This window comes from Takifugu flavidus, chromosome 3 (assembly GCF_003711565.1).
Source record: "Takifugu flavidus isolate HTHZ2018 chromosome 3, ASM371156v2, whole genome shotgun sequence".
Lineage (NCBI taxonomy): Eukaryota > Metazoa > Chordata > Actinopteri > Tetraodontiformes > Tetraodontidae > Takifugu > Takifugu flavidus.
This window is the reverse complement of record NC_079522.1, coordinates 10,536,509-10,563,169: the sequence shown is the minus strand read 5'-3', so window position 1 is coordinate 10,563,169 and position 26,661 is coordinate 10,536,509. Positions and strand designations below refer to the sequence as shown.

The window sequence follows — 26,661 nt, the reverse complement described above, 5'->3', positions numbered from 1 at the left end:
ACCAGAATGGGAACGTTGGATGAATAACAGGAAAAAGGTCACAGGGGTGATTGCAGCGCTTAACAAAAAGATTTATTTAACGTTTCACATATACAAAATAGCCTTTGTTTTCATAGATAGCATTTTTTTTTATCATTTTCTTGCATGAAATACAACAATATATCATTTAAAATACAGCAACTTCTGTGATGGGAGTTTATCCAGAACACTTATTTAATTCTAAATTTACAGATTCACATTCAGTCGGAGCAAAATCAACATGAATTGTCAACAGCACAATGTTGGAACACGGCAACCACAGAAGAGGAACATTTGGCTTCATCCTGCCATTAACTTGAGCTATGAGAGACAGTTTAAAGGAAAATCTATACGTTAATGACATCACTGTTGTAGAGACGAGCACACCGCCAGGAGTCGGGGTTGGAGGGGGGGGTCAGGTCTTCACTGAGGCAGAGCCTTGAGGATGGCGTTGACCTCCTCGGCAACAGCTGTCAGGGCAAATTCAAACTGGTCCTGGAAACCAGAATAAAGAGCTTCAGATGCCTGAAACTGCTCAAATCAACAACAGCAGACAAATATATACATAAAGGCCAGTTCCCAAATAAAAGCTCTTCACGTGGCTCAGATGTAGGGTCAGTCCTGACTCCTGAGGAAATGGGATTCAATCAGCGGGGACGTCTAAGATCCAGTTCCCAAATAAAGACTCTGAAGCTGGAGCCAGGACACAGTAGCTCAGTGGAGCTGGTGTCATAGCACCAGTTCAGAAGGTTGTGGGATCAAATCCCCCTCAGAACTTTTGACGTCGCTGATGTAAAGTGAAAACGTCAACTTTTCAGAGCTGGTGGTGGGTTAAAGTCCCACAATACCAGACTTTCTGAGGCCCGCTTCTAAAGCGCAGGTGACAAAATGGACTTGGATGCTAAGGTGGGTGGGCGGCCTCCGTAGTACGAGGGACTAACACACAGCTCCTCCAGGACACCATGTCAGGGCAGAGCTCTGGTTCAGTTCCACCCAGTTCCCAGCACCACCAGACCCAGACCTGACCTGATCTGGTGATCCCTGGACCAGGGGCCAACATTATTCCTTGCCCATGAGGGGGACCAGGGGCTGGCATCACCAGACCAGGTGCCAACCACCTCAGATCCCTGGTCACAGACATGCCTGAAAAAACACCATTTTCCTCTCCGAGGCAGGAGCAGCACCCCCCCCCCCCCCCCCCCCCCCCGATACCGACCTTGGTGCGAACCATCCCAGGCCTCTGGTCACGGACATGCTCCAGTGTGGCAGCAATGTCAATCTCCTTCACCCCTACAAGACAGACAGCATGTTGGACTCTGCAAACCCTTCAGGAGACACAGTCACATGATCAGAGGCTGATAGCTCACCTTTAGCCATGCGATTGAGGACCATGTCAATGAGGATGTAAGTCCCAGTCCGGCCTGTACCATCACTATGGAAACAGACTAAATTTGACACTTGAAGACGCAACACTGCAGCAAAGTGAATCAGATGAAAGGGCAAAAGAAAGATCCACCTGCCACCAGGCTGCTGCTCCAGAGAGAACTCACTTTGGAATCAAAGGTTACATTAGCATTTAGCATCAGGACATACCTGCAGTGGACAATGATGGGACAGGACCGTCCTCGGTAACACTTATTCACCTTCCTGAAAAAAAAACACACCATTTTCATGACTGTGTTTAATCTTGTGAAGTAAAGGGTGTGTTTGTGTGTGTGTGTGTGGGGGGGAGGGGCTCTGCGATGGACCTCTTGCTGCAGCCACATCAGTCCGTGATCATTTTTGTGACTATGCAACTGGACCCAGATTACTAGCTGCAAACCACAAGAATGACACTGAAAGATGTGTTTAAATTTTATGCGCTGACCTCCATCGCTCTGGGTGGGCGGGGAAGGGGGGGGGCAGAGGGAGAGAAATAGTCCCATGTCTTCAGAAGCAAGTGATCATCAACTGATTATAAGTGGACTAAATTCCTACATTGATTTACTTTATTTGAAGTTGAGCTTCATCGTTTACATCAGCTCACAAGTTGTGGTTCAAACTCTTGAATTAAACCCAACATAATTAACTAAAAGTGATGAAAGAGCCGACACGCAGTTGTTTGTGCAACAGATTTGCAAGTGTGTTGCTTTTGTGCAAACTGAGGGCGGCGCAGTACCGGCGGAAGTCCAGCAGGGGGCGCGTGGAGGTGGGGATTCCCTGAGCCGGCCAGCTGAGGAAGTGGAACTGCGTGAGCGTGCGGGTCTCCTGCGTCTGCACGTTCTTCAGGTAGAAGCTCCGCACCAGGAAGTCGTTGCACCAGATGTGCTCAGAGACCAAGTTGACCTGGACGCAAAGCAAAACGTGTGAGGTTAAAAATGAGTCCGAATCCCGCAGCGAGCCGGATCTCACCTCGTAGATGTGGTAGAGGGAGGAGCCTTCGTCCGGCCAGTAGCGGTCACACTGTTTCTCTCCATCCTCCACCAGGGCGGTCATCATCACGATCACAGTGCAGCCGTTCTCCCAAACCATCTGCAGCGCAAGCCACACGTTATTTCCCTGAATTTCAACTATACCACTTTGACTCAAACCCTCTTTTACTCAGATCAAAGAGGATTTCCCGCAGCTCTGAACTTGATCAAACATACTCCCAGACGTTTTTTTTTTGGATTCGTTAACGCAATTGTTTCGTTTTCTGTCGCTGACCTGCCAGAAGTCGGAGATGGTGTGCGACAGCGGGCCCTGTGTGGCGATGTAGGCCGGCATCCGGGGGTCGTGCTCGATCTAAAAGGGGAGCGAACAGTGACGCGGAGTCAGAGGTCAACCCAGAGTTAACCCAGCTGTGATCATTATTTTATGAAACTGATGTTGACACCACAGATAACTTCAGAGACCAACGGAGAAGGTCGGGGTGCAGCTTACGATGGTACTGGCGTTGATGTAGTCAGAGCGTGAGGGGTTGATCTCTGCCTTCAGCTTTACTCTCGAGTGGTCGTCTGAAAAAAACAAACAACAACGTTCCGGCATTTGACGTTTATTTCAATCAGATTGAGACATTTGGACGTCCAGGCTGCAGACACTCACAGGGCACCGAGTCGGGGCACCGGTTCTTCTTGGCGTTGGCGTCACTCTGGGCCACAGAGACGGCGCTGGGCTCGGCCTGGTAGGAGCACAGAGCCTCCCACTCCTTCATCAGACGATTTTTGTTCCTCAGGTGGTCCTCCATGTAGGCCTGGGGGCGCCGCAGCGACACCATATTAACGTCACGACGGCGCACAACGGTCGCATGAAGACAGCGGGTACTGACCAGGATCATGTGACCGGTGGAGATGTCCATGTTTGCCTGTGCGGGCTCCTCGCACCAGGACGGCGTGCTGCTGTGAGAGCTCGGACTGGGCTGGGCTCCGTCACTGAACTGGGACGACACGCTGCTCACCCTGGAGTCCACACCTCCTCCGACCGAAGCTCCTCCTCCCGCCGCTCCACTGACGCCAGCTCCGCCACCTCCTCTTCCGCTCGCTCCTCCCACGGCGCCGAGGGCAGCAGCCTCCAGGCGCCCGAAGGCACCTTTGGAAGCCATGTGCTGGCGACACAGGTCCTGGTGAGCCAGTTATACAAATTTCACTGCTTCATCTCACTGTTTACTTTGATCTCTTGCTCCCACGGCTGGAGAGGTTGACATCCGCTCCTTCCTGCTTGTGCCCCTCACCTGGTACTCCTGGTGGCTGAAGCTTCCTGCCTCTGGTCCCAGACCCAGCTTCTTCGCTGCCAGCCGGTGGGCATAGTGACGCAAGCAGGCGATGGTCATGCCCGCCACCAGGACGCTGCCCAGACACGCCATGAGCACCAGCGTGGTGAAGGCCCAGCGGGAAGGAGGCTGGACTCTCGTTGCTAGGGGCAACGCTTTTCCATTGCCACCCTGAGGAGGAAAAGACATCAAATCAAATGCAAGCAGTGTGTTTAATCTCCTCACCTGTACAAATTAAGCAGCGTTTGAATAATTTACAGTGTTTGTCTTTTGTGATGCGTTCAAACCCTCCGTTCTCCTTTCTTCTCCCTGGAACGCATCGTCCTTGCTGACCTTTCAGACCTCATCTTTCCTCTCTGTGAGCCTCAGGAATGTGAGGTGCTCTATGCATGAGTGTGTGTGTGTGTGTGTTATATGGGGGGTGGGGCTGACTTCACCTGCTTTTCTGAGCCCAGCAAAATTGAATGTGTGTCAGACGTTTATCACCATTTCTCTTGCAGGTAAAGAAGAGGTTTTTGTTCATCATATATGAATATATAATTCCTCTTTAATCCCAACGGTGGGTTGCTCTCCAGGTGCAAACATTCTCCAGAGCTGATGTGTTTTCTTGCTGATCACAGATAAATGACTCCATTAATAACGTGGGAAACGGCTCACATACCGTATATGTGTCAACGTTTCCCTCGTAACACCTGATTAGTATTTCAAGAAAACTGTAAATCACCTGTACAAACGCAAACGTCTACTTCATTCTTCCTTTTTGTGATATCTTTATATATTTTTCAAGAACTGCAAGTGTTCAAAGTGCAGATTATATCACGCTACACAAATCAGACGACATAAACGAAGGTATTAAAACACTTTCATCTCTTAAACTCACCAAACACTCGCTTCGTTTGTTTCGCCGTGTTTCTAAATGGACACAGTTGTAAAGTACGACGGAAGCGAAACACACTGGACTTCCGGTTGCGAACCAATAATTATATAAGTTTCCTTTCGTCTGTTTACACACTTAACGAACAAACATTCCCTTAAAGCTTTGGATTTTATTTCGGTTTTTGTATAATCAGGGGTATGATTATGTTTTATATTTATGGAGAGAAGAGAGAGAGAAATTCTCTGACGCATAAGACGCATAAGAGCAGGTGCTGTGTTGTATCAGAAACTGTTCTTCTGGAAAGTGACTTGACAGATGTGTCATTAAGCTTTCACACACACACACACACACACACACACACACACACACACACACACACACACACACACAAACCTCTCCAACCCCACTCTGCAGCACTTTTAGTCCTGTCTTCGATTCCAGAATGTTCTTTTCTGCAACTGCACAGCGACATTAAAAATAAAGAGAGGATTTTAGCTGCACACATATTTATGCATTTCCAGAAGAAAGAAACCTGACGTATTTAAAAAGCTGCACGGCTGCACTTTACCAGCTTTCTCTGCAACATCTGCAGACGTCAGGTTCTTGGAGTTGGGCCTGATCCGGAACGTGACTGCTGGTCCGACAACGCTGCCGGCAAAACACACAGCAGACACACCATCACTTCCTCGAACACTGCACGTTTGGTAATGGCATCACGTCTCATGATTGGATAGCTGTTGGTCATAGGTTGAAAAACCAGCACCCATTCATGCAGGAAACCGAGGAATCAGAAGGTGTCATGGCCGCCGTCTCCATCATACCTGATGTTAGTGAAAGAGCCAGCGGAAAAGCCCATCCTGTCTGACAGACGCTCCAACAGGCGCCCCCCCACCATTCAAACTGAGGGGGCTGTTGTCACACACACACACACATACAGACACACACTCCAAAGCTCACATTGCTTAACTCAACTCTAATATAGTTAATACAGGCTGTTGCAATGAATAAATGAATATAAATTTTAAAAAAGAACACTATCATCCATCCATTCATCCATCATCCAACCATCCAGTCTGAACCAGGAGAAGCTTTACCTCTGGTTCGTGATCACGTAGCCAAACTTTTCCACCTTGGCCTCTGGTTCTTTCTTTCTCGCCTCTTCCCGGTTTGAGTCTTTCTGCATCTCTTCTGACTTGAGGGACTTGATGCTGGAGGGTGGAACTGCAGCTGCAGCCATTTTGTGTGTTGACCCCTCTGAGATCTGATAGGTGAAAAAGAAATGTATTGATTGGGGGAACAATCAATGTGTTTCACTGCATCTTTAGAATCTATTCTCCTTCTGTTATTTTTTCCCTCTGTTCTGTGTTTATAAGCCGCAGTTTAAGTTGACGCCGTAACAGATGTGATTTGGGCTTCACCTTTTCCCCTGTGGCAGCCTTGTTTCCATATGTTTGATGTTTGGACGCTGTCAGACCTTTGGACTGTTTGTAGCCGTAGGGGCCTTCCAGCTGCAGCTGCTTCAGAGTGGCCAGCGGCTTGTTTTCCTGCTCAGGAGACGAATCCTTCGCATCCAGGTCCAAGTGGTCGAGCAGCAGCGCCAGTCTCTGCAGAGAGCGATCTGGAAGAGACCATCAGGAGAGTGAAGAGTTCAGATGTGAAACCGCTCACAGACAAAGTTCTGTCAACGCAAGCACTTTAATTTAGAAACCAATCTTCTGTAGCAATAATCCAAAACTGGAGTCAGTAAATTCATCTTTAAGAAACTGCGTTCATCCTCTCACCATCCAGTCCTGACAGGGTTCCGTACTCCTCCTGCATCTTATTCTTCTCCGCCTGCTGCTGCTGCTGCTGCTGCTGACGGAGCTGAGTCATCTGGGAAATGTAGTCTTCCCCATAGTCCAGTGGGAAGTCCAGGTTGGGAAAGAAAGAGGAGGAAGATGAGGATGAGGGAAAACCTGTCCTTCCTCTGTTGCGAGAGAGGGTCTGCACAGGAGAGGAGGAGGATGAGGAGGAAGATGGGGCAGAGAGGTAAAAGGACACCAGGTCTTGGAGGAGCTGCTTGTCCCTGTCCCGGGAATTCCCTCCTGATCGGGAGCGAGAGGAAGGGGCGTGCAGATCATCCAGAGAGTTGATCGAGCGTTCTTCTTCATCCTGGAAGCCAAACTGCTGCTGCAACACCACATGCAACACAGAGAACAGCCGCTAGGGGGCAGAAGGCAGTTTCACACCGTACAGCGTGTTTTCAGCTGAGATCTTTTTTTTAACGCTCACACGCTCCACAAACTACACAACAATTACAACACATTAAAACATCAAAAATAATAAAATGATGCTTTATAAATATTCTATATGTAATATTCTTCTTCTTTTCTTATTTGAAATCCGTGAGACATCAGATACATCAGATATAATCACAAACCTTCAACCCATGTTTGATTCGTTAAGGCCTCAGTCTTACTGACTTTCAGAAAAAGCTACTTTTCTAGAATTATTCCTTTTTAGGTTGTGGGCAGAAATATATAATATTCAGGCAGAAATAAAAGAAATGACTGAATCGTCTGTTTTAAAGTGCCCTGGTCCCACCTGGCGGTAGGTGTACGGATCGATCAGGGGCGTCTGCATGCGGACAGAGGACTGGGAGGGGTCAAGGATCATGTAGTCCACATACTGCTGCATCACATCAGGATCAGCGATGTTCTCCACCAAACGAACTCTCTGCTGACTTGGCTCCAGTTGTCTGAAATGAGAGTTTGGATTAGTTCCAGCACACGTTTGTGTTGGTCTCGAACTGTGGCTGTGCTGCGAATCCTCTAACCTATTAGTCATTTTTTCATGAGGTTTGAAAGAGGAGCTGACGGTGGGAATGTGGCTCAGCTCCCGTCCGATGATATCCTGGGTGAGGTCGTCCCTCCAGGTCAGACCTGCAGGGCCACAGAGGCGTCAAACTCCTCCCTGTTAAAATCCTCTTCCCCAGGGAAGATTCAGGGGCAAAAACTCACCCTGCACCATCAGGTCCTTGAGAACTTCCTGAAGTTTGTGCAAGGTTTGCACAGACACCTGATACTGGACGGGCTGCTGGTGAGCAGCCTGACATTCTCCGAACAGACCGTCTGTTCATGATGACAACAAAAGTCAGACAAAATTCATTTACTGCACTCAGGGGACACTGAAATGAAACCGAATGGGTCTTAAGCTCTGATTTCTACACTTGAGTGATCACATCCCATATAGGACTGTTTTTTACGAGGCGCCTGCTTGGTTCCACCCCTGCTCCTGGCAGCAGGAGCTCCAGCAGCATTCACGGTTGCAAATTCTTCTTATTTCCATGTTTTTTCCATCTCTTTTATGTGACACGTCACAGTTGAGATCATCATGAAAGGGAGTCTTCAAGATATATGGTAAACTGCTGTATTGTTAAACTCTGAGCATGTAGTTTTGGTAATGGGAGAATTTTATGAATTCAGCCAGAGGTCGTGTTGCAGGAATTCCCAGATGCACGTGCAAAAAATAAAAAAATGCTGATGAAATCAGCGTGAAAAACAGCGTAACTGTGTCTCCCGCTCCTTCATTTGTGTCATTGCGACAGCAAAAACGAGGAGAGTTCTGCGTGAGCAGTGACGCAGCAAAAGTATGAAACTACAAGAGACAAAATTATGAAAGTGCAATGAATGATTGATTAGGATGGCTCGGTTTAGGGAAGTGAGCACATTTTGGCTAGTCCAAACAACTTCAAAGGATTGACGGAGGAGTAATATGTGGTTTCAAGGTTTAGGTTTGGGTTTCCTGAGCATTAGAGGGTTAGATGTGATGGCTGGGTTAGAGTAGAGAGCTGGCTAATGTATTATATCCATGAAAGTCCTCACAGAGACAGTAATACAAGAATGCGTATGTGTGTGTGTGTGCGCGGTGTGGTGAGTCATCGTCGGCGTTTCTTATCAAACACACATACGAGGGAGACACACGGTCGTCAGGCAAGTGATGTCACGGTTGTCATAGAGACGGCAGGACTGGTTTGGATTGGCCCTCAGCCGCTGACGGAGGGAGCGCTTGTTTACGCTTCCCTCTGTCTCTTTGTTTCTTTCACTTTTCTCTGGCTGTTGCTTATCCGTCTTTCTGCTCTGCTCATCAAGAAATCATCACACGCACAGACGGACGTGCGTCGATGAAACAGTCGCAGACATCAAATTGAAATTTTCTTCAGGTTTATGCATCCAAGATGTTCTAATGTGCACAAAGCGAGAGGAATTGAAGGCTCATTTTATGGAGAATCTTTGATATCTCTCATTAAAAAGGTTTTATGCATAAAAAAAAACAACAGATATGTTCCATTTTTAAAATGAAGAGTGGGATATTCTATGAAAAATCTGGATTGCCCACATTAGAATGGAATCTAGAATATTTCTTACCAGATTTTATGAACATAAATAAACGTATAAATAAAGACCTGCGGCTGTTCCATCACTGAATTAAAATGCACATGAAGCTTTTGCATTTCATCTATTTGTGGTCCCAGCAGTTCAGATTAAAGATATTTATATTTTGTAAGGCAGCCTGGATTTATCGGTTTCAAATGAAATCAAACAAGCTGAGATCAAAAGCAACACAAAAGCGACACCTCTGACTGACTGGAAGTTCCTAAAAATGTTTCCATCTCTGGAGTCAGGGAACAAAACATCCAGGAGGCAGACGCAGAAACACAGCACCATCAATAATTCAACTGCCTCCGAAGGCCGAGACACAGGTGCACAGTCGCGCATGTGCACGCCGGTGTAATGACAGCCCAATAATGTTGGAGCAGACAGGAAGGAAACAGACGCCTGCTGAGGGATTACAGACGATGACGTTACAGACAGGCGGCGGAGGCTCCTGATGTCTGTCAGACAGACAGACAGACAGACAGACAGACAGACAGACAGACAGACAGACAGACAGACAGACAGACAGACAGACAGAGGAGCTTCACAGCTTTAGGAGGCATGCCGCACCAACCCCGGCCTGCAGGGAATACTAACCACCGGCTGATTTACTATTCTCATCATGCTGTGTTCAGGAAGCTGCAAAAAGTAACTTCCCACGGGGGCTGAGGGCGTCGGAGTTAAACCAAATTTGTCATGTCTTCAATTAAAAGCCGCTCATGGCCAAACTGGGAGGGCGTGTCCTGCTGGCGGCCATCCCAGCGGACTTTGGACAGGTCACATGTCCAACATCCTCCATAAAAATAACAAATAAAAAAGGGACATGATGAGATGTCTGCATCTACAGAGCATCCATATTATAGCCAACCACCAGGGGGACGGTGAGCAGAAAATAGAAAAATAATATAAATATAATCAGTAAAGGAAATAAAATGATTTATTTTTGAACCAAAGTTAGTCAGTTCAGGAGCTGAGTCTCTGTTTTCCAGGCAAGGTTAGATGTGGGAAACCTGGCATCCAGTGGCATTAGCTCTTCATTAGCATTCAGGCCAAAGCACAACTCTTGCAGGTTTAATCAAAGTTCTCGCTATGGGGCAACCAAATGTTATCAGCACGCGGCGGTCTGAAAATATATCATTCTGTTTGATCCCAGAAATACGGCATGTGAGCGTGAAAGGTTGTCGACAATGACAGCAGAAGGCAAACGACTGGTGAAGGCCAAGGATGTGGAGGACTCACCATTGCTGCACAGCTGATCGCTCCGGCACAGATTCTTCTCAAACAAACAACCTGAAAAGACACAGAGAAATTAAACCCAATCACCCCCTTGAAGCATTTATGACAAAACAGCCAATTAATACCAGACATTCCAACTTTAAAGGCATGAAAAGATTAAAGAAATCCCTCTTGCAGCCAAAGTCAATAAAGCCTCCAACGGTTTTTCATTTTTTGGAAGATGTTCTGCTCTGTGCAGCTCCGTGCCTCTTCTCCCATCGGGGCACGAGACGAGCCAGAACTCTCGCTGACTTGATTAGCATCACTCCTTCCTCAGATAAATAAATGGAAAACAAGTGGAGGTTATTAAGATGTCTCTGTTGCACTGGCAGCAGAGCAAAGTAAATAAAAGGGATCAAATCATCTATGATGACCTTTTATTTGTCAGTAATAATTACTGACTTAAATATATGGCCCGATGTAATCTCATACATTAAGGCAAAGAACTCTAGCGCCACTCTGGGTGTCAATCTGTTGCCATGTTAAAAGTGCATGTTTGTGTGTGTGTGCACGTGTGTGTGTGTGTGAGTGTTTTGTGTGATGCAGCTGACCTTTTCCCAGGTCCTAATCTGTTGCGAGGCAGCAGGTGGTGGGTGTGTGAGCTTGCTTTTCATTTAACACTTATATAACGCTGAGTGTTCGTCCTGTGTTCTGACCAGTGAAACCTGCTCATCAACAACGCTCTTCATCATCTGGACGCTGCGAAAATAATCTCCCCTCTGGTCGAGTCTGGACACGGAAAGTTGGATTTCTCGTACACGCACGGAATGTGAGACAATCGACTAAGGGGATCGATAATTCAGTGATCTGGTGCTCTCGGCCTCCTGTCGAAGGAGGTGGTTCTCCCCTCCGAGTTTGTTCTTCCTTCCATCAGAAATCTAAAAGCAGTGAGACAGGTGAACCCAGAGGCGACGGCACAAACGGGTCAGACGGGGAGCATCCATTAAACAGAAACCAGAGATGCTGCTAAACATAGATGCAAGAGATTCTCCCTCCGTCCCTCCGTCCATCCCTCCCTCCGTCCCTCCATCCCTCCATCCATCCATTTGTTCCTTCTGACTAATCTCCAGTCTCTCCTCCACCCACACATTAATTTCCCCCGGTCTGTCCTTTTCTCTTTTCCTCCAAGGCTCCACAAGATGGTGTCCAGATCCTGTCGCCTGTCTGATCAGGTCAAATCATGCCATACCTGTTCCTGAGCAACCACAGGAAGAAGGAGACTGACTGGAGACCAAAGAATGTTTAGACCGCAATTAAAACAATATTTATTATCAGCTAAAATTTAGAAAACTCACCACAATCTTTATATTGTCTTAAAATGTCTAAGGCTCATTTAACACACAGAAGATTAATGCAGTGATGGTCTCTCTGATGGCTCTTTTTTTTAAACAAAAATTGGAACTGTGCTGAAGAAAATGTCAGCCTTTTGTTTCCCTTACATCGCTGTTGTTTCCACACAATCTGAGCACTTTTATTGATCCTCTTTTCCTGTGGACGACTCCAGACCTCATTTTACGAGAACATCAACACACCAGGAGATACTTTAACAGACAGCAGCAGCATCGTCTGCACAGAACACCCAAAACATACCCCGGCGGGGTAAAACTGGCTGCCAGTGTCCGTCCCCTCAACCCAGAACTGCTGAACAGTTCCATCAGACTGGTTAAATCTTTCCTTCGGGGGAGATTTAAAAGTGTATTTGCAGCAATAAGTGAGTCAGCGAGTGGGAGATCTTTGCAGGGAAGTTGATTTAGCATCAGTGTTTAAGTCAGGAAGCCATAGAAACCAGCCGGGCAATGAGCTCCATTATTCAGTTTAGCCAGCAAAGCGGAGCCAGCAAAGTTCTAAACACGGTTCTGATTGCAAATTACCGGATAAAAGCTTCTTGTCTTTTTCATCTCGTGAGCTCTATTTTTAAAATAATTGAAACAGCACGTTGTTTTACACCGATTTCCCCAGCCGTTGATGGATAAAAGCTTTCAAACTGGTCCCTTTGGTGAAGGAGCCACATTGCAGGAAGACGTCTTGCTTTAATAAGGAACATTTCTGCTGAGTAACCATCCTATCAGAGATCCGATCCAGCCTCCCATCATCATCACCGCCATCACGGGCTCCATCTCTCGCCTTCTACCCTCCATTAACCGTCTGTCACATTGAATCTGGAGTCATTTTCGTAATGGTACTGCTGGCATTTGCTGCGCGAGCCTGTCCTCAGCTCCAGCGATGAGTAAGGCGGGATGAGTCAGCGGCGACAGGCTGGATGACCCTGAGCAACAGCACAGGCAGCTGGACCACAACCCTCCGCAGATTCCATAAACCTTTAGGCTTTGTCAGACACAGAACGCCTTAAACAGGCCGACTGGGAGCCAAAACGGGAAAAATATCACTGAAAAAAGCCGTTCCACAGCTCTAATCTCCACCGGATTTACTGATGTGTTTGACAGTAAACTTTGGGTTTTCTGATGATGATTATTACTATTACTGAGCACTGAAGACATACAGAAGCTCATAAAATAAGAGAATGTTGTGATCGTCACTATCTTTGAATCATTCCGCGGAATAACTCAAGGACCGATATGAGAGCAGTGAGGAATATAAAGAGGGTGGAAGGATTCCCTTTGGGATCTCAAACAGCTCCTGTTTTCACCATAAATCCCTTTGCTAAAGATATTTACTAATGAAAGGTCAGACAGGTTCCATCCACATGCCGCGGCCGCTCTCCGTGGTGCTGAAACACTCCAACAACAGGAAGCCATAGTAACCACGAGCAGACGGAGCTCTGGAGTCAGTCATGACTCATAGCTGGGAGGAAAACATTTGATAATACTGCCATCATGCTCAGGTCGGGATTCACAGCTGATTCTCTCTTTTATGGCGCAGCTTTCTGGACTTTCCCTCTCTTGTAATCTAGACCAATGGCCCCATTCTGGGCCTGGACTTGTCAACGCCTCAGAGGATTATGGCTAACAGAGCGTGGAGACGGTTGATCAGCTTTATTACTACACGTATGGCACTGACGGCTGCAGGAAATACTGCCAACAGAGACGCTAGCAGCAGTCATTGTGATTTGAGCATAAAAGCTTGGCTCTGATTGGATTTGCTCCCCCTTCTTAATAATTCCTTCACAATAAACACTCACACACCCTGAACAGTATTGGCTCAATGATTTAAAAACAAATCAGCTGCTGGCTCAAAAACGTGATCCGCAAAAGACACAAATTCAACTTTAAGAAGGATTTCATATTCCTGCCTGGGGAGGAGAACGTGGGATAACAGGCGCATCCTGAAGAAATATAAATGAACCTTTCCAAAAGGAACCACAACGAAAGCACAAACCACCAACCCGTCTCGGTTTCCACCTCATGCTCCTCTCAGGCTGAACCATTGCAGCAAATAAATGTATCATATTTCTTATTCTAACACAATACTGGTGGAATAAAACACACCTCAACCAAATGTTTCCCTGCTTTAATTCAACCGGAAGCTTACAAAGCGCTCACCAGCAACCCTGACACCTAATTTACACTAAAGAAGCAAAATCCCTGAAAATCTTACAAGATAATAGTTATAAAGTGTAAAAAGTGCCATCCAGCCATCTCAAAGTAGCTGCTGAGCGCAGCACGAGCACTTCAGGAAACCGCCAGCGGGGACTTAATCGGGGAAGTCGTGATTTACGCACCGAGCTGCGCCTGGATGCAGCCACTTCATTAAAACCAACTGCACCCGTCTCTGTCAGTCTTACCGTGTCGGGCGGTCTCGCAGAGCGGGCAGGAGGCAGTGAAGAGGAGGAGGAGGCGGCCCAGAGCCGCCCAGAGCCGCGGAGACAGCATGGTACGTCCAACATCCACCGGAGCGAAGAGGAGGCAGGAGGGCGGCCGCTGCTGCTGCGCGTCTAACAGCTCTCCATCTCGGAGGAGAGGCGGCTCCAACTGCTGCTCCCTAACAGGAGCGACGAGGAAACCTGCCAGAGAGGCAGAGAGAGAGGAGCGCCAGTCGGCTTCAAAGCCACCACAAGAGGGCGCCTCTGTCAGCAGAGGCCCCGTTTTAAACGTATTTTTTACCGGTTTTCTAATTCTGATTTTTTTTAAAAGTCAGATTCTGCGCCAACCTGGAGACATCTATAAAGGCACGTTTTATGATCAAATCCAGTTAAAGGAATAGAGATTATCTCTACATTAAAAAAAAAAAAACAGCATTCTAAACAAACAATAATCTTGTGTTCTTTAAAAGGAATAATACTTGCTGTTGAGAATACATCAACTTTAAATCATTTAGTCTAGTTCTGAAAAATAAGGAGCATCAATTAATATCCATAGCAAGCATGAGCCTGACGGGTATGAAATAACCACTGTCACGAGACGGGACAACTGAGGAAAGAATTGATTGGTTTATTTATTTTGTACAATTCAACTTTCATTAGAACAATACAGACGACTTCTTTTTTTTTCTCTGGTTACAAAACTGCAGCACTGATCATCCAGCAGAGTTATCATTTAAAATTTTAAACAAACGAGGCCATTTCCATTAATTGACGACTGGATATGAAGCATCAAAGGAAAACAACAGCCTGGGCCGGTTTGTCCTCGCTGCATTAGTCCACGACCAGCAAGCTCCTCACGGTGGGGAACAGCTCAAAGAAACCCTGGAGGAAAACAGGAAATGGGAGGAAATGTCTTTAAAAAAAACAAAAAAAAACAGTAAAAGCAAAGGCTGAAGAATCTGGAGAAATTTACAATGCTTCAAAGATTGAGTGATTTAAGAATAGCTCAAATACTAGACTAGAGATTCTCCATCGTTCTCCAACACATACACACACACTTCAGCTAATTTGTAAATTAAGGAAATTTTTTTACATTAACAAATAGTTTAAAGTGCTGTTTTATCAATTTTTCCATCATCAGTGTTTCAAAATAAATACTCAAAGCCCGTCAGTGGGACGTCAGCCTGCCCTGAAACACGCGACACGAGAGTGTGTTTGCCTCTAACACACATCAAACACACCTTGAAAAGCGTGATGCTCTGCAACACGCTGGAGGTGCAGCACATCTCTCTGATTGAATGCATGGAGAGCTGCGGCGCTCCGATATCCAGCACAGGGATGCCGAGGCGGGAGGCCAGGATGGGCCCGATGGTGGTCCCACAGGGGCTGTCGTTACGGACCATTACATCCTGCAGGAGGAAGGATCAAACTGTGAGCAAACCTTCAACAACTTCATCTTTTTTCCTTCATTTAGATGTGGATTTTTCTTTAATCCTTTCTTCAAACAGCTTCATGCTTGAATTATTGGGTTGTTTGCTTGTTTTTTTTTCCTGTTTCCATGATAATGTTCCTTTTTACATCGGTTGTTGAAAACTTTGAGAGTTTCGTTTAGATACACAAGTGAAAATACTAAAGATTAAGTGAAAAATTGGAAAAAAAGTTAAACGAAGTCAGAGTTAATTTTACCAAAGTCCTTGGGTCACTGCTCACACGTTTCAGCATCACACAGCATCAGAAATCCAGCGTGTTGGCAGAGGTTATGTCATTTACAACCTGACATGCACAGACAGGCACACTGTACCTGCAGAGGCACCCCGACCCTGCTTCCAATCTCTCTGACGACAGAAGCCGTGACAGCCGTGGTGGCGTAGCGCTGGTTGCTGTTAAACTTGATCACTGGACCCTGGGGGGAAAAGGATATTTCGAAATGCCATTAATATCATCATCACGTAGCTTTTGATCCTAGAAAAGATGGTATTTTACAGAAAATCATCTCACCTTGTGGAAAGCTGGTCGATGGTTCTCCTCATGTTTCTCCCTGACAAGAAAATTATAAACCAGATTCTTCTCAAGTCGAAAGAGCAACAATGAGAATGCTGGTGTTTGTTGTGGTTAACGTGTGAATGCCGATACTGACTGGTAGTTAGGATGCACGGCGTGCGCCATGTCGGCGCTGATCATGAAGGAGCGTGGGGCAGCCTGCTGGAAGGCTGTGATGTTGGTGGTGGAGGAGGCCAGGCGGCCCAGGATGAGCTCAGTCAGGTTGGATTGGGCTCCCTGAGCGCTCTCTGACCCCACCTACAGGCCACACAGCAGAATTACCGGCTCTGCTGTGATTTTCTATACATTATTGTCAATAACCTTGTTTTTATTATTCAGCAATAATGATCTTTTCTTGTGTTTAGAATCATTTTTAGACATTCAGTTTAAATGTTATAATGTTTCTTTTAAAGAGCGCAAATAACTGAATTTAAAAAAACAAACAAACCTCACCTCTTCATTATCAAACAGAGTGATCATTCGGATGTTGGGATCCTGAGCCAAAGACTCTCCTGCGCAGGACTGCACCAGCCCCTGACACAAGTCACACACAGGAATGTTCAGGCGAGAACAATATTGCCTTCGAAAAATTGCAAATGTTTGACTGGTGTTTGTGTTATCAGGGAAGCGATGAAAGGCAATATGTGACCAAAATATTGTTTCATTATCAAATTCTAGTGTGGCATCTCTACCTGCAGGGCGCAAAAGCAGCTGTGGAGGTTGTCAAGACGAGGAGAGAAAATGAACTCTTCATACACACCTCCCAGTGCCTGAGGGGGCAAAACAGAGTCTTGGGACAATAACATCAACCTGATAGCTCATAATCAAGAAAGATTGCACAAGCTTTATCAACATCATTTGCAGTTGTTGCTTTGTGTGATGAGACTCTAATCCTTCAGGTAGTAAAACTGGGTTATCAGCGGAGGCAGAACATCATCGGTTTATCTGCACACTCACCGCCGGCTGAGTGTCAGTCAGACAGAGCTCAAAGTCCAGCAGAGCTTCAGGCTCCACACCCAGCTCTGCACACAGCACCTTGACCAGAGCGGCGTGATGTTTCTCTGCCTGCAGGGGGAAGACAGACCTCGTTTCCTCCAGTTCATCACCCAGATACTACCAACGATTGTTATCCTTTATTCACTCCCTTTTTTCTCTCCACATTTTTATCCACATCTCAGCTAATCAGTGATTGTTTATGTTATTAAATAAAGCAGCATCTATAAACGATGAATAAATAACTACAGTCACAGGCGAGAACAGGTCATGCCCTCTAACCTCACACTCTCACTCTGAGCTGTGCTTAGCTACATATTCTCTTACTTTATTCCTTCATTTCTCTTCAATAAGAACACTCATTTCAAAGTAATAGAAAACCACAGCTCTTGATTTTTATGGCTAACATCTTTTAAAATTCAAGACAAAAAAGGTGGTTTTCTATTTAAACTAATTGCAGCAATAAATTGACTGTCAGGAGAGCGGGCACAATACTGTCGTAGTTGCACTGGAAGCATCTCCGGATGATGCAGAGCCCGTCTCCAGCTCCTCCTGAACGGCAGTGGCGATAATGGGAACCCTGGTGGAATACAAATGAGAACACTTACTTTTAGAAACGAAGACAATTTTCTATTTCTGTTTTAATTATTAACACAACAGGCGACTACATTTAATTCCAAGTCTTGCAAATGAACGTTTTATGAGTTTTTTTTACTGACAGGTGGTTCTCCTTGTTGGGGCCGAAGGAGTCGTTGATGTCTCTCTGCAGGTGGATGGCCAAGTGGGGGATCCTGAGCATTGGCCTGGGAATGTGAACCAGCCGGTGAACAAGCTTGGCGTCACTCTGCCAGCACAAAAAGACAATACAAATTTGGAATAAAGGAGGACATCCCTTTTAAAAACACAAAAGCTGCGTTCTAATTTTCTGGGCATATTTATGCAGACTGTAATTAGATTCCTTTCATGCACTCACGACATTTTTAAAAGCTTTGGATTTGGTAGCCTCTGATACAGACGCGACCAACTGATGCAGCTACCTTGACCATGACGCGGCCAGCAATGGTCAGATCTCGGTCAAACCAGGTGTTCCAAATCCCACCGCCGTAACACTCAACACCGACCTGGAGGCAGCCCTGCTTCGTCCTCTTGGACCTCGGCTTTACCTGAAATATTCAGACAGTCTGAAATGAACATCTGAGGAACATGTGCCTTTGTTCATGCTGCCACATCCTCAGAAATCCAATCCTCTTTGGCGCTCACCCTCAGGCAGGGGCTGTCCGTATGAGCTCCCACCATGGAGAAGCCATTTCCCGGCTGGTAGCGTCCGCCCACAGCGAAGGCGATGATGCTTGAGAAATTCCTGGTCAGAAAGTACTAAAACCAAGTAGAAAAACAAGTTAAAATATCATGAAATACACACACAAACACCTCATTAAAAAGTCAGCAAACTTTACTTATTTACTATTAATAATCCACCATTTGGAAAATGTGACGGGTACTGAATAAAAAGTGTATGAATCACTTAAATCAAGAAAAGGTTCTGTGTATAAATATTGCCTCATTTCCACTGTTCAGCTTCACTGACCAACCTTGTTGGAGGGCTGAATGACCCACTGATCCACCTCCTTCAGCTCCAGGAAGCCTGCCTTCAAAAGACGCTGCCTGCATTCTTCAACAACTGAAATGATAAAACACACGTTTCTCCCCGTGCTTGTAACTGTCTGAATTTCAACTGTGTGAGGATTGTGCCGTATGACTTGTTTCGTTAAAGCACTCAAGAGCTGCACTAATGCAACTAAAATGATTTTGCTGCCTATGAGCAGCACATGATGGATCATGGTGCAAAGGCCAAGGTATTATGAAATAAGCACTTCATCTTCAGCAGCTGTTTATCTTGAGCTCAAGGTTGTCCGGATTCTTCATGCTGACACTGGCAAATGCGTTTGTTCTGCTTTTGGACAAATTATTGAAGTAACACAAAAGTGGGAAGACCAGAGCAAATTTCGCAGCAGAAAGCCTTTTTCTTTTAATTATACCTTTTAAACAGTCAAGATGTTGACAGATGATTGACTCGGGCGGCATCCAAATCTAATGTAGAATAAATAACCGAAAGCTTCGCAAGCAAATTTGCATATTAGAGGAAAATTGGGGGAGAGAGTCTCACATTTTATTTCCACAGAGAACCTTGAAGAATACCAACGTTTCCGCTGTATTCTGATCAAAATTTCATCAATGGCAAACGGAATACAATTTGAATGCAGAATAGTGTAAAAGGGTTTTAATCTCACCGTGATATGGAGAAACTCCTCTGTCGACAAACTGGAGGAATTCTTTGGCTGCTGCCTGCACGGCCTCCTTAGATGTCTTCATGATTACAGACTAGAAGAAAGCAAATAGACATAATAACGCATCTAAAACGCAAACAATTGAAAGGTCCGAGGATGCAAAGTCAGCGGTTTGTTCACTCTTCTTAAAATAATTATCAAGAATTATAGTTTGATAGTCAAAACATCCGAGCGCTTGTTTCATATTAAGCGCAAGAGAAGCAACTGTCCGGAAAATCACGCACCGGTAACGCGGTATCTTTTGCTAGCTAAAGTGAAAGAAAAAGTCCAGACGTGTTGCGCTTCTTCGTGCTTCAGCGACCAATTCCAAGAGCAGCCTCGGGGAGGAAGAAACACCTTCAAATACACCTGCAACAATAAACATTTTATTGCACTTACCTGCATTAACTGCACTTTCGAACTCTAAACTGGGGACAGTCCGATGACAGCAGCAAAAAAAAAATCCCCGAGTAAGAGAGCGGTCCAGAGCGCCTCTAGTGAACAGGCGACGTTACTACAACACATTTTAATTCTTCAAGATTGTTCAAAAACTTTCGTATTAAAATCTCCATTCGAGGGTCAGTAAAACTATGGCTCAGTCAGGTCTACTAAAATAACTATTTCATGTTCTATGGGAGATCAAAATCAAGGGAAAATGCATTTTACAATATCATTCACACAAATCACAGTATCAGGATGAACATTTGTACATGTGAAGACAGTTTTTACATTGTTAAAATCACAGTAATACAACAGGAACGTGGGAATTGGCTGATTGTTGAATTGATTCTATGTCCTCTCACTCATCAGCCCTTACGATGACAATCCTCGACACTTTCCTCACACAAGGTTTCATTAAAACAAATGATCTGCCCTAAACCTGTCCAAAAATATTTTCAGGTTAAAAACTGTGTTTATTTAGTAGCAGTTTTTTCATTGTGTAATTTTGATCCCATCTATCAATTTCATTTGGTTTTGTTTTCTTGACTACTTTATCCCTTTCAGGGTCACTGGGGGTGGGTGAAGGGAGGATCCATCCCTGGATAAATCGCCAGCTCACGCAAGCTGTATGGGGCCCAATTTGAGCATTTTTCTACTTTGCTCAAGGGTACCTTGGCAGTGCTCTCTGAAGGTGTTCTGGCACCTTAAAAAACACCCTCCATGGTTTGTTCGCACCGGTTTGCAGCCTTTGCCTCTCAGCCCAGTCTCCTCCAGACTGAGCTACCACCTCGCCATCTGTCTTTCTGACTTGTTTATTGTCCAACATCTCATTTGTGCATTAATTTATCAGTGAAGTCTCACAGGAACCGGCCTTATATAGTCCTCAGTAAGGCTGGAAGAAGCTGGACGCAATGGGGAGAAGTTTAGATCAGCTTTCCCTTCGCAGTGTCTCTCCTTCGCCTGAGGCATCACATGAAAAAGCACAAGTTCACTTCTCTTTTACTTTAAATCAATTTAATTTTAAAATGTTTTTCAATTGCAGTGTCCCAGAAGGTCACAGCAGTAAAACATCCAACACCAGGAACACAAACTCAGAATAAAATATTGCCTTTACTACTGAGCTTCTTACATCGACATCAGGGCCAGCGAGGAGAACGTTTCATATTTATTTAGCGCTCCAGGAAACAGAGCCAATGATACCAAAGAAGAGTAAAACCTTTTTCCCCTTTTAATGACCTGGTGATATAATTAGTTACGATGAGCCAAATGATGTTTGGTCAGGAGTGTTTGATGGAGGGAAGGCAAATGTGACTTTTGGGGTTTCACAGCAGCCGTCATCATCCGCCAACGGGGGACTTTTTGTCCTTTCCAACACGTTTGTCGCACAACTCCAACAGTCTCCGTTGGCAGCGCTAAAACTTCCTTCAAGCCCACTTCGCTGTCACACGTTGTGATGAGATCATCATCATAGCAAATATTGTTTAGGAATGTAACCTTTCTGCTGCTGTGGGAGCGCCTGCAGGAACAGGCTGAACCTCTTCCTCTGTCGGGATAGTTTTCCTTTTTAAGGCAAGTTTGTCGAAGCCCCCCCTCCCACGGCTGCTATCAACCTGGTCACCACACCATCTGAGGATGTTGCAGAGTCCTTGCATCGACACATCATTATGCCATGAGGTCACAGATCCTGTCGCAGAAGCTTTTTTCCAAATCTGAGGTCCGATCGCTCATCAGGTCCCACGGTGGCAACTCAAAGTGTTCTGCAGCCTCAATGAAAGTTCAAACTCTTCTCTGTTACTTCAACTTAAATAAAAAAGAATATTTTCAGACACGTGCTACTTTTGCTCGCCGTATTTCAGTTTGTGTTTCACTTAAATCGGTTTCCAGGATTTCTGAGGAACAATCAGGCATTTTTAAGCTGAATGAGACAGAGAGGATGAGGAGGAGAGGAAGATGGTGCCAAACTGGTAAACAGCAGCATGGACGTAGAGAGACAATGAAAGCCGAGAGGCGACGAGAACAGAGGGAAGGCAGAGTATAGAACGAGAGACAGAGGAATTTTACAGGGAGGAGGGTGGTACAGAGCAAAGGAGGGGGCAACTACAAATAGCCAGGGGCTGGGAGTTCTCCTTCAGTGCTCCTGGCCGCTGCAGTCTCCACCAGGCTCTCCTCCAACATGGCCTCCTACAGCTCCTCCGCCCAAACTGCCTCCTCGTATCGCCGCACTTTTGGCCAAGGCACTTTTGCCTCGCCCTCTCTCAACCGCTCCATGCTGGGCCACGGCCGCAGCAGTGGCGGCGGAGGTGGCCACATCACCTCCAGGGTCTATGAGGTGACCCGCAGCAGCGCCACGCCCGCCTACCGGGTCTCATCCAGTTGCTATGGGAAGCCCCTTGGGGCCTCCAGAGTTTCTGTAGGGCGCTCCTACGCCGGCATGGGCGAGACGCTTGACTTCAGCTTGGCCGACGCCCTCAACCAGGAGTTCCTGACCACAAGGACTAACGAGAAGGTCGAACTGCAGCACCTCAATGACCGTTTTGCCAGCTACATTGAGAAGGTCCGCTTCCTGGAGCAGCAAAACCAGGCGCTGACGGTGGAGGTGGAGCGCCTGCGAGGACGCGAGCCCACGCGCGTCTCCGACATGTACGAGGAGGAGATGAACGACCTGAGGAGGCAGGTGGAGATCCTGACCAATCAGAGGTCACACATCGAGGTGGAGCGGGACAATCTCGCCGATGACCTGGACAAGCTGAAACTCAGGTGGGTGGGGCGGGAACGGGGTTCACAAAGATTGTTTTTTTTTAAATGTTGGAAAAAGGGCAACATAGAAGGACAAAAATGTTGACATGCTGTCAAAAAAAGAGAGAAAAATGTCTGACCCATGCCGAGGGAAGACAGGTGCGTGGGTGGAGAGCTGGATGAACGGAGGGATGTGATGATGCACAGGCATGTCAGCAACAGCCGATCTGCTCGATTTAACCGTCCATGTGGGAGAGGAACGAGTCCAATATTATCTGCTGTTTGTTGTGGTTACAGGAAGCATCTGCAGGCTCCGTCCAGCTCGCTTGGTTTTTAAAAACGGGTCTCAATGAAAATCTGAGAATATGCTTTTCAATCTGCTATTGATTTTAGATTTGCGTCTGTTGTCAAGATCTTCAGACATCTGGATTTTCTTTGTGAGGTCGAGCCCCAAGAGCCAAAATGTCACTAAAAACGTGTTATTGAAGTTTCACCTAAACAAAGCGTCACTAATGGATTTTCTGTGCTGCTGCTCAAGTTTGACCCGAGAACTCATCAAAGGCACGAAGACACAACATGTTTACACAGATATCTTCTATAAAAGGAGAGGAAAGAGCGTCCACGGCTGAAGCATCTCGATTGTCTGTCTTTTCTCTTTCCCTCCCCGAGGTTCCCGTCTGATTTATATGAGTTTAAACAGCAGACAGAGCTACTGTGACTCAAGTAAATATTGAAGGGTAAGAGACTTTACAGGGAGCTAAAGTGTTCCCCCCTCAAACAAACTGGCTTTTAGTGTATTATATAGTGTATTTTCCATCTCCTTTTTCTTGGTTTGTTTTCTTTCAAGGAAGGCCGACTTGATAAGGAAAGTTGAGTTAATGAGAGAACAATCTCAAGTGGTTCTGGGAAAACAATTAGTCCCTTACTTTCAACTTTTCTTTTAAAAATTAACTTAAAATGTTATTGTGTTGTTGCCAGTGGCAAAACCTGAGGGACTATCTGCCTGTCTGATGTGCTACTGTCTCTCGTCTCCACCAGACTCCAAGAAGAAATCCTTCAAAAAGAGGACGCAGAAAACAACCTTGCAGCTTTCAGGGCGGTGAGTCCGTCCGGCCCGTGAATTCAACAAAGCTCGTCGTTGATAGTTTTGTCATTTTGGAGCAGTATTCTGCTGAGTTATAATTAAAATGATGTGCATGTAAAATGCTGACAGAGGGTTTTTAAAGTGACCAAACTGTTGCAGGACGTGGACGCTGCCACTCTGGCTCGTCTGGACCTGGAACGACGCATCGAGACGCTGCAGGAGGAGATCGCCTTCCTCAAGAAGATCCACGAAGAGGTCCCCTCCTCCTCTTTCCTTAAATTCTCTCTGATTTAAAAAAAAAAAAAGGGATTCATTTCTATGAGATGTAATGTTGTGTTTGGGATTTTCACATCCAAAATGTGAACATTGCAACTTCAGGGGGGAAAAAATGTCAGATTGATTATTTAGAGAGAGAGAAAATTTTAAGCACAGACTAAAAATTAACCCGGAGGAATTTAGTTTGTAAATCAGGAGTATGAGGAGTCTAAAGTGTCGCTGCAGAGCTGCCGTCAGATCAGCGTTGAGATCTCCCGCAGCAGATGTGCAGCTATAATTACTCCATGTCTCAATAGAGGAGGCTTGTAGGCTTAGATATGCTCTTGTTTGTGTAACCATGCTGGACACTGACCAACCAAGTGGCTGCTACAGTTAGTGCAGTGAGGTGATCTCAAGTGACCACATGATCACCCAAAACCAGCACACGCGCACCCTCTTGGCATTACTCCGTGGCAGATTTTAAAACACATCATGGAAGGACTGATTTAAAGAGAAATCTATAAAAGAAAACAGATTTAAAAGGTATCAAGCCATGCCAAAATGGATGATAACAGTTTACCACAGATTCTAAACCACGTCTCGGCTGTTTCGTCCTCTTTCTTCAGGAGATCCGTGAGTTGCAGATGCAGATGCAGGAGACTCAGGTGCAGATCCAGATGGATATGTCCAAACCAGACCTGACGGCTGCCCTGAAAGACATCAGAGCACAGTATGAGGACATCGCTGCCAAGAACATTGCAGATGCTGAAAACTGGTACAAGTCAAAGGTAAACAACGGAGAGATGAGCCAGAGATTAGCCATGGTGGTGTTTAACACCTGACCTTTGTCCCTTCAGGTGTCTGACCTGAACCAGGCAGTGAATAAAAACAACGAGGCACTGAAACAGGCCAGACAGGAGACCATGGAGTTCAGACATCAGATCCAGTCCTACACCTGTGAGATTGACTCCCTCAAAGGCACCGTATGTCTCGCAAACACGTGATTTTTAAGCTCCTTGTGTGCTGTTGAAACTGTTTTTATTGAATACCTTTTCCCCTTTGGCCAATCCAGAACGATTCCCTGATGAGGCAGATGAGGGACATGGAGGACCGCCATGGACTGGAGGCCAGTGGCTACCAAGACACCATCTCCCGGCTGGAGATGGAAATAGCCAACATGAAGGATGAGATGGCGCGCCATCTCCGAGAGTACCAGGACCTGCTCAATGTAAAGATGGCCCTAGATGTGGAGATCGCCACCTACAGGAAGTTGCTGGAAGGGGAGGAAAGCAGGTAAACCTCCGCCTTCACTAATGAACAAATAAATTACCAGATGCCCTGAAAACATTACATCCTGAAAATAATGTACTTTTGGCTTTTTCCTTTCGCTATATCGTTGCAGGATTGCATTACCAGTGCAGAGCTACTCCACGCTGAGCTACAGAGGTAACCCATCGGGCCGTGTCCTGAAGGCGCCAGCAGAGGGCGCCCATCGCCTTAATAAGCAACCGCAACAATCCTCAGAATTCCTCTTTCAGAAACAGTTCAAAACACCTCAATAGATCCATAAATAGTCGTAACCATTCATATTCGCGTTGCTCAGAGTGTACTACTTGTTTTGTGACTCAAGATGAGGAGATAACGACTGAATTTCTATTTTTATTCAGGGTTTGTTTTTTCAAGATACACAGGATTATAAACGTATTGATTAATAAATCTAAATAGCTGAAAGAATTTCCGGTGATGTGTTTCAGAAACCAGCCCTGAACACCAGCGTTCCTCTGAGATGCACTCAAAGAAAACTGTCCTCATCAAAACCATCGAAACCCGTGATGGAGAGGTATTTGGTTGTTTTTGGTGGATTTGTCTGCCTGTGTTCTTGTACAATGAGACAAAAATTCCACTTCCGTTCACATAGACCTTTGCTCTTCAAAACATAATGGATTTCTGCAAAGGATCAGTTTCAGTGCTTATGTTAAAGTGACATTTGTGGAAAAAAATGGCTGAGATTGAAAGAAAAAAATGTTGAGAGAAGGTATCTCAAATAATTCTGAAACCGAGGCCAAAGAATTAGATTTAACTCAGTTCCATCCATTAACTCTGCTGCGACTACACAAACGGAAGCGGTTAAATATTCTGCATTAAATTCATCCACCCAAACAACCTCTGGCAACCGAGTGGAAACATGCAACACAACAGCTGGCTGAGAAAATATGCATCAGGCATGTTGAGACAGAAGCGAATTATCTTGTACATCTGCCTGGAAAAGAATCTCTTTTGCAATGACACATCAGTCCAGCTATCTTTGAAGAGCAACCTTTCTTTAAATAATCACGAGAACCTCAAGAAAACGATATGAGAACAAAATCTCATCGGTCATGACGGAAATGTGGTGGGGAATAGTTTTGACAGTTGCTGGTTTCCATTTTTAAGAAATGCACTCCTGCCCTCCAGGTTGTCAGCGAGTCGACGCAGGAGCAGCAAGACATCATGTGACCATCTGGGAGCATCTTTCCCTCAGCTGGGGCAGATAAGAAGGGCAAACGAAATCTGAGTAAATAAAAACACTTTTCAAACCCACGGCGACGACCTGTTGCTGCCTGATGAGCTTTATTTATCAGGACATAAAAATTCTGTGACTGAGAAATTAGTGTTTAATTGATTTTCTGGCATAACTTAAGTGCAAAATGGGGTTATTTTTAAAAGCGGTGGGACA

The 26,661-nt window shown here is 45.7% G+C and overlaps 3 protein-coding genes across 7 annotated transcripts; 1 reads left to right on the top strand and 2 right to left on the bottom strand.

Annotated features, from left to right (window-relative positions):
* Positions 1-50: 50 nt before the first annotated feature.
* Positions 51-14,279, bottom strand: ptprnb (protein tyrosine phosphatase receptor type Nb). Of its 4 annotated transcripts, XM_057027771.1 has the most exons (21): positions 14,055-14,277; positions 10,277-10,327; positions 7,622-7,732; positions 7,438-7,543; positions 7,206-7,359; positions 6,404-6,791; positions 6,041-6,240; positions 5,717-5,883; positions 5,191-5,270; positions 5,016-5,080; positions 3,707-3,916; positions 3,305-3,595; positions 3,082-3,229; positions 2,920-2,993; positions 2,704-2,781; positions 2,410-2,529; positions 2,177-2,343; positions 1,612-1,665; positions 1,386-1,450; positions 1,235-1,308; positions 51-513 (listed from the first exon to the last, which is right to left on the bottom strand). In XM_057027771.1, exons 1-21 carry the CDS (start codon positions 14,140-14,142, stop codon positions 442-444), a joined length of 2,763 nt encoding a protein of 920 aa, XP_056883751.1. In that variant the 5' UTR covers positions 14,143-14,277; the 3' UTR covers positions 51-441. The 4 variants fall into 4 exon arrangements, with proteins under 4 accessions (XP_056883751.1, XP_056883749.1, XP_056883748.1 ...); XM_057027769.1 differs by having other exon boundaries at positions 6,404-6,788; positions 7,206-7,543; positions 14,055-14,279; XM_057027768.1 differs by having other exon boundaries at positions 7,206-7,543; positions 14,055-14,278.
* Positions 14,280-14,680: 401 nt separating this feature from the next.
* On the bottom strand, positions 14,681-19,926 carry dnpep (aspartyl aminopeptidase). 2 transcript variants are annotated; one of them, XM_057027783.1, is made up of 15 exons: positions 19,829-19,926; positions 19,394-19,484; positions 18,695-18,783; positions 18,366-18,479; positions 18,143-18,268; positions 17,825-17,949; positions 17,601-17,685; positions 17,070-17,177; positions 16,805-16,882; positions 16,566-16,646; positions 16,210-16,370; positions 16,071-16,110; positions 15,874-15,975; positions 15,314-15,481; positions 14,681-14,954 (listed from the first exon to the last, which is right to left on the bottom strand). In XM_057027783.1, the coding sequence occupies exons 1-15, from the start codon at positions 19,832-19,834 to the stop codon at positions 14,904-14,906; spliced, it is 1,425 nt and encodes a 474-aa protein (XP_056883763.1). In that variant the 5' UTR covers positions 19,835-19,926; the 3' UTR covers positions 14,681-14,903. The 2 variants fall into 2 exon arrangements, with proteins under 2 accessions (XP_056883763.1, XP_056883764.1); XM_057027784.1 differs by having other exon boundaries at positions 19,675-19,868.
* A 2,070-nt stretch (positions 19,927-21,996) lies between these two features.
* Positions 21,997-26,525, top strand: LOC130522349 (desmin-like). Its single transcript, XM_057026624.1, has 9 exons — positions 21,997-22,627; positions 23,645-23,705; positions 23,850-23,945; positions 24,572-24,733; positions 24,803-24,928; positions 25,018-25,238; positions 25,348-25,391; positions 25,700-25,785; positions 26,400-26,525. The coding sequence occupies exons 1-9, from the start codon at positions 22,044-22,046 to the stop codon at positions 26,439-26,441; spliced, it is 1,422 nt and encodes a 473-aa protein (XP_056882604.1). The 5' UTR covers positions 21,997-22,043; the 3' UTR covers positions 26,442-26,525.
* The last annotated feature ends 136 nt before the right edge of the window (positions 26,526-26,661 follow it).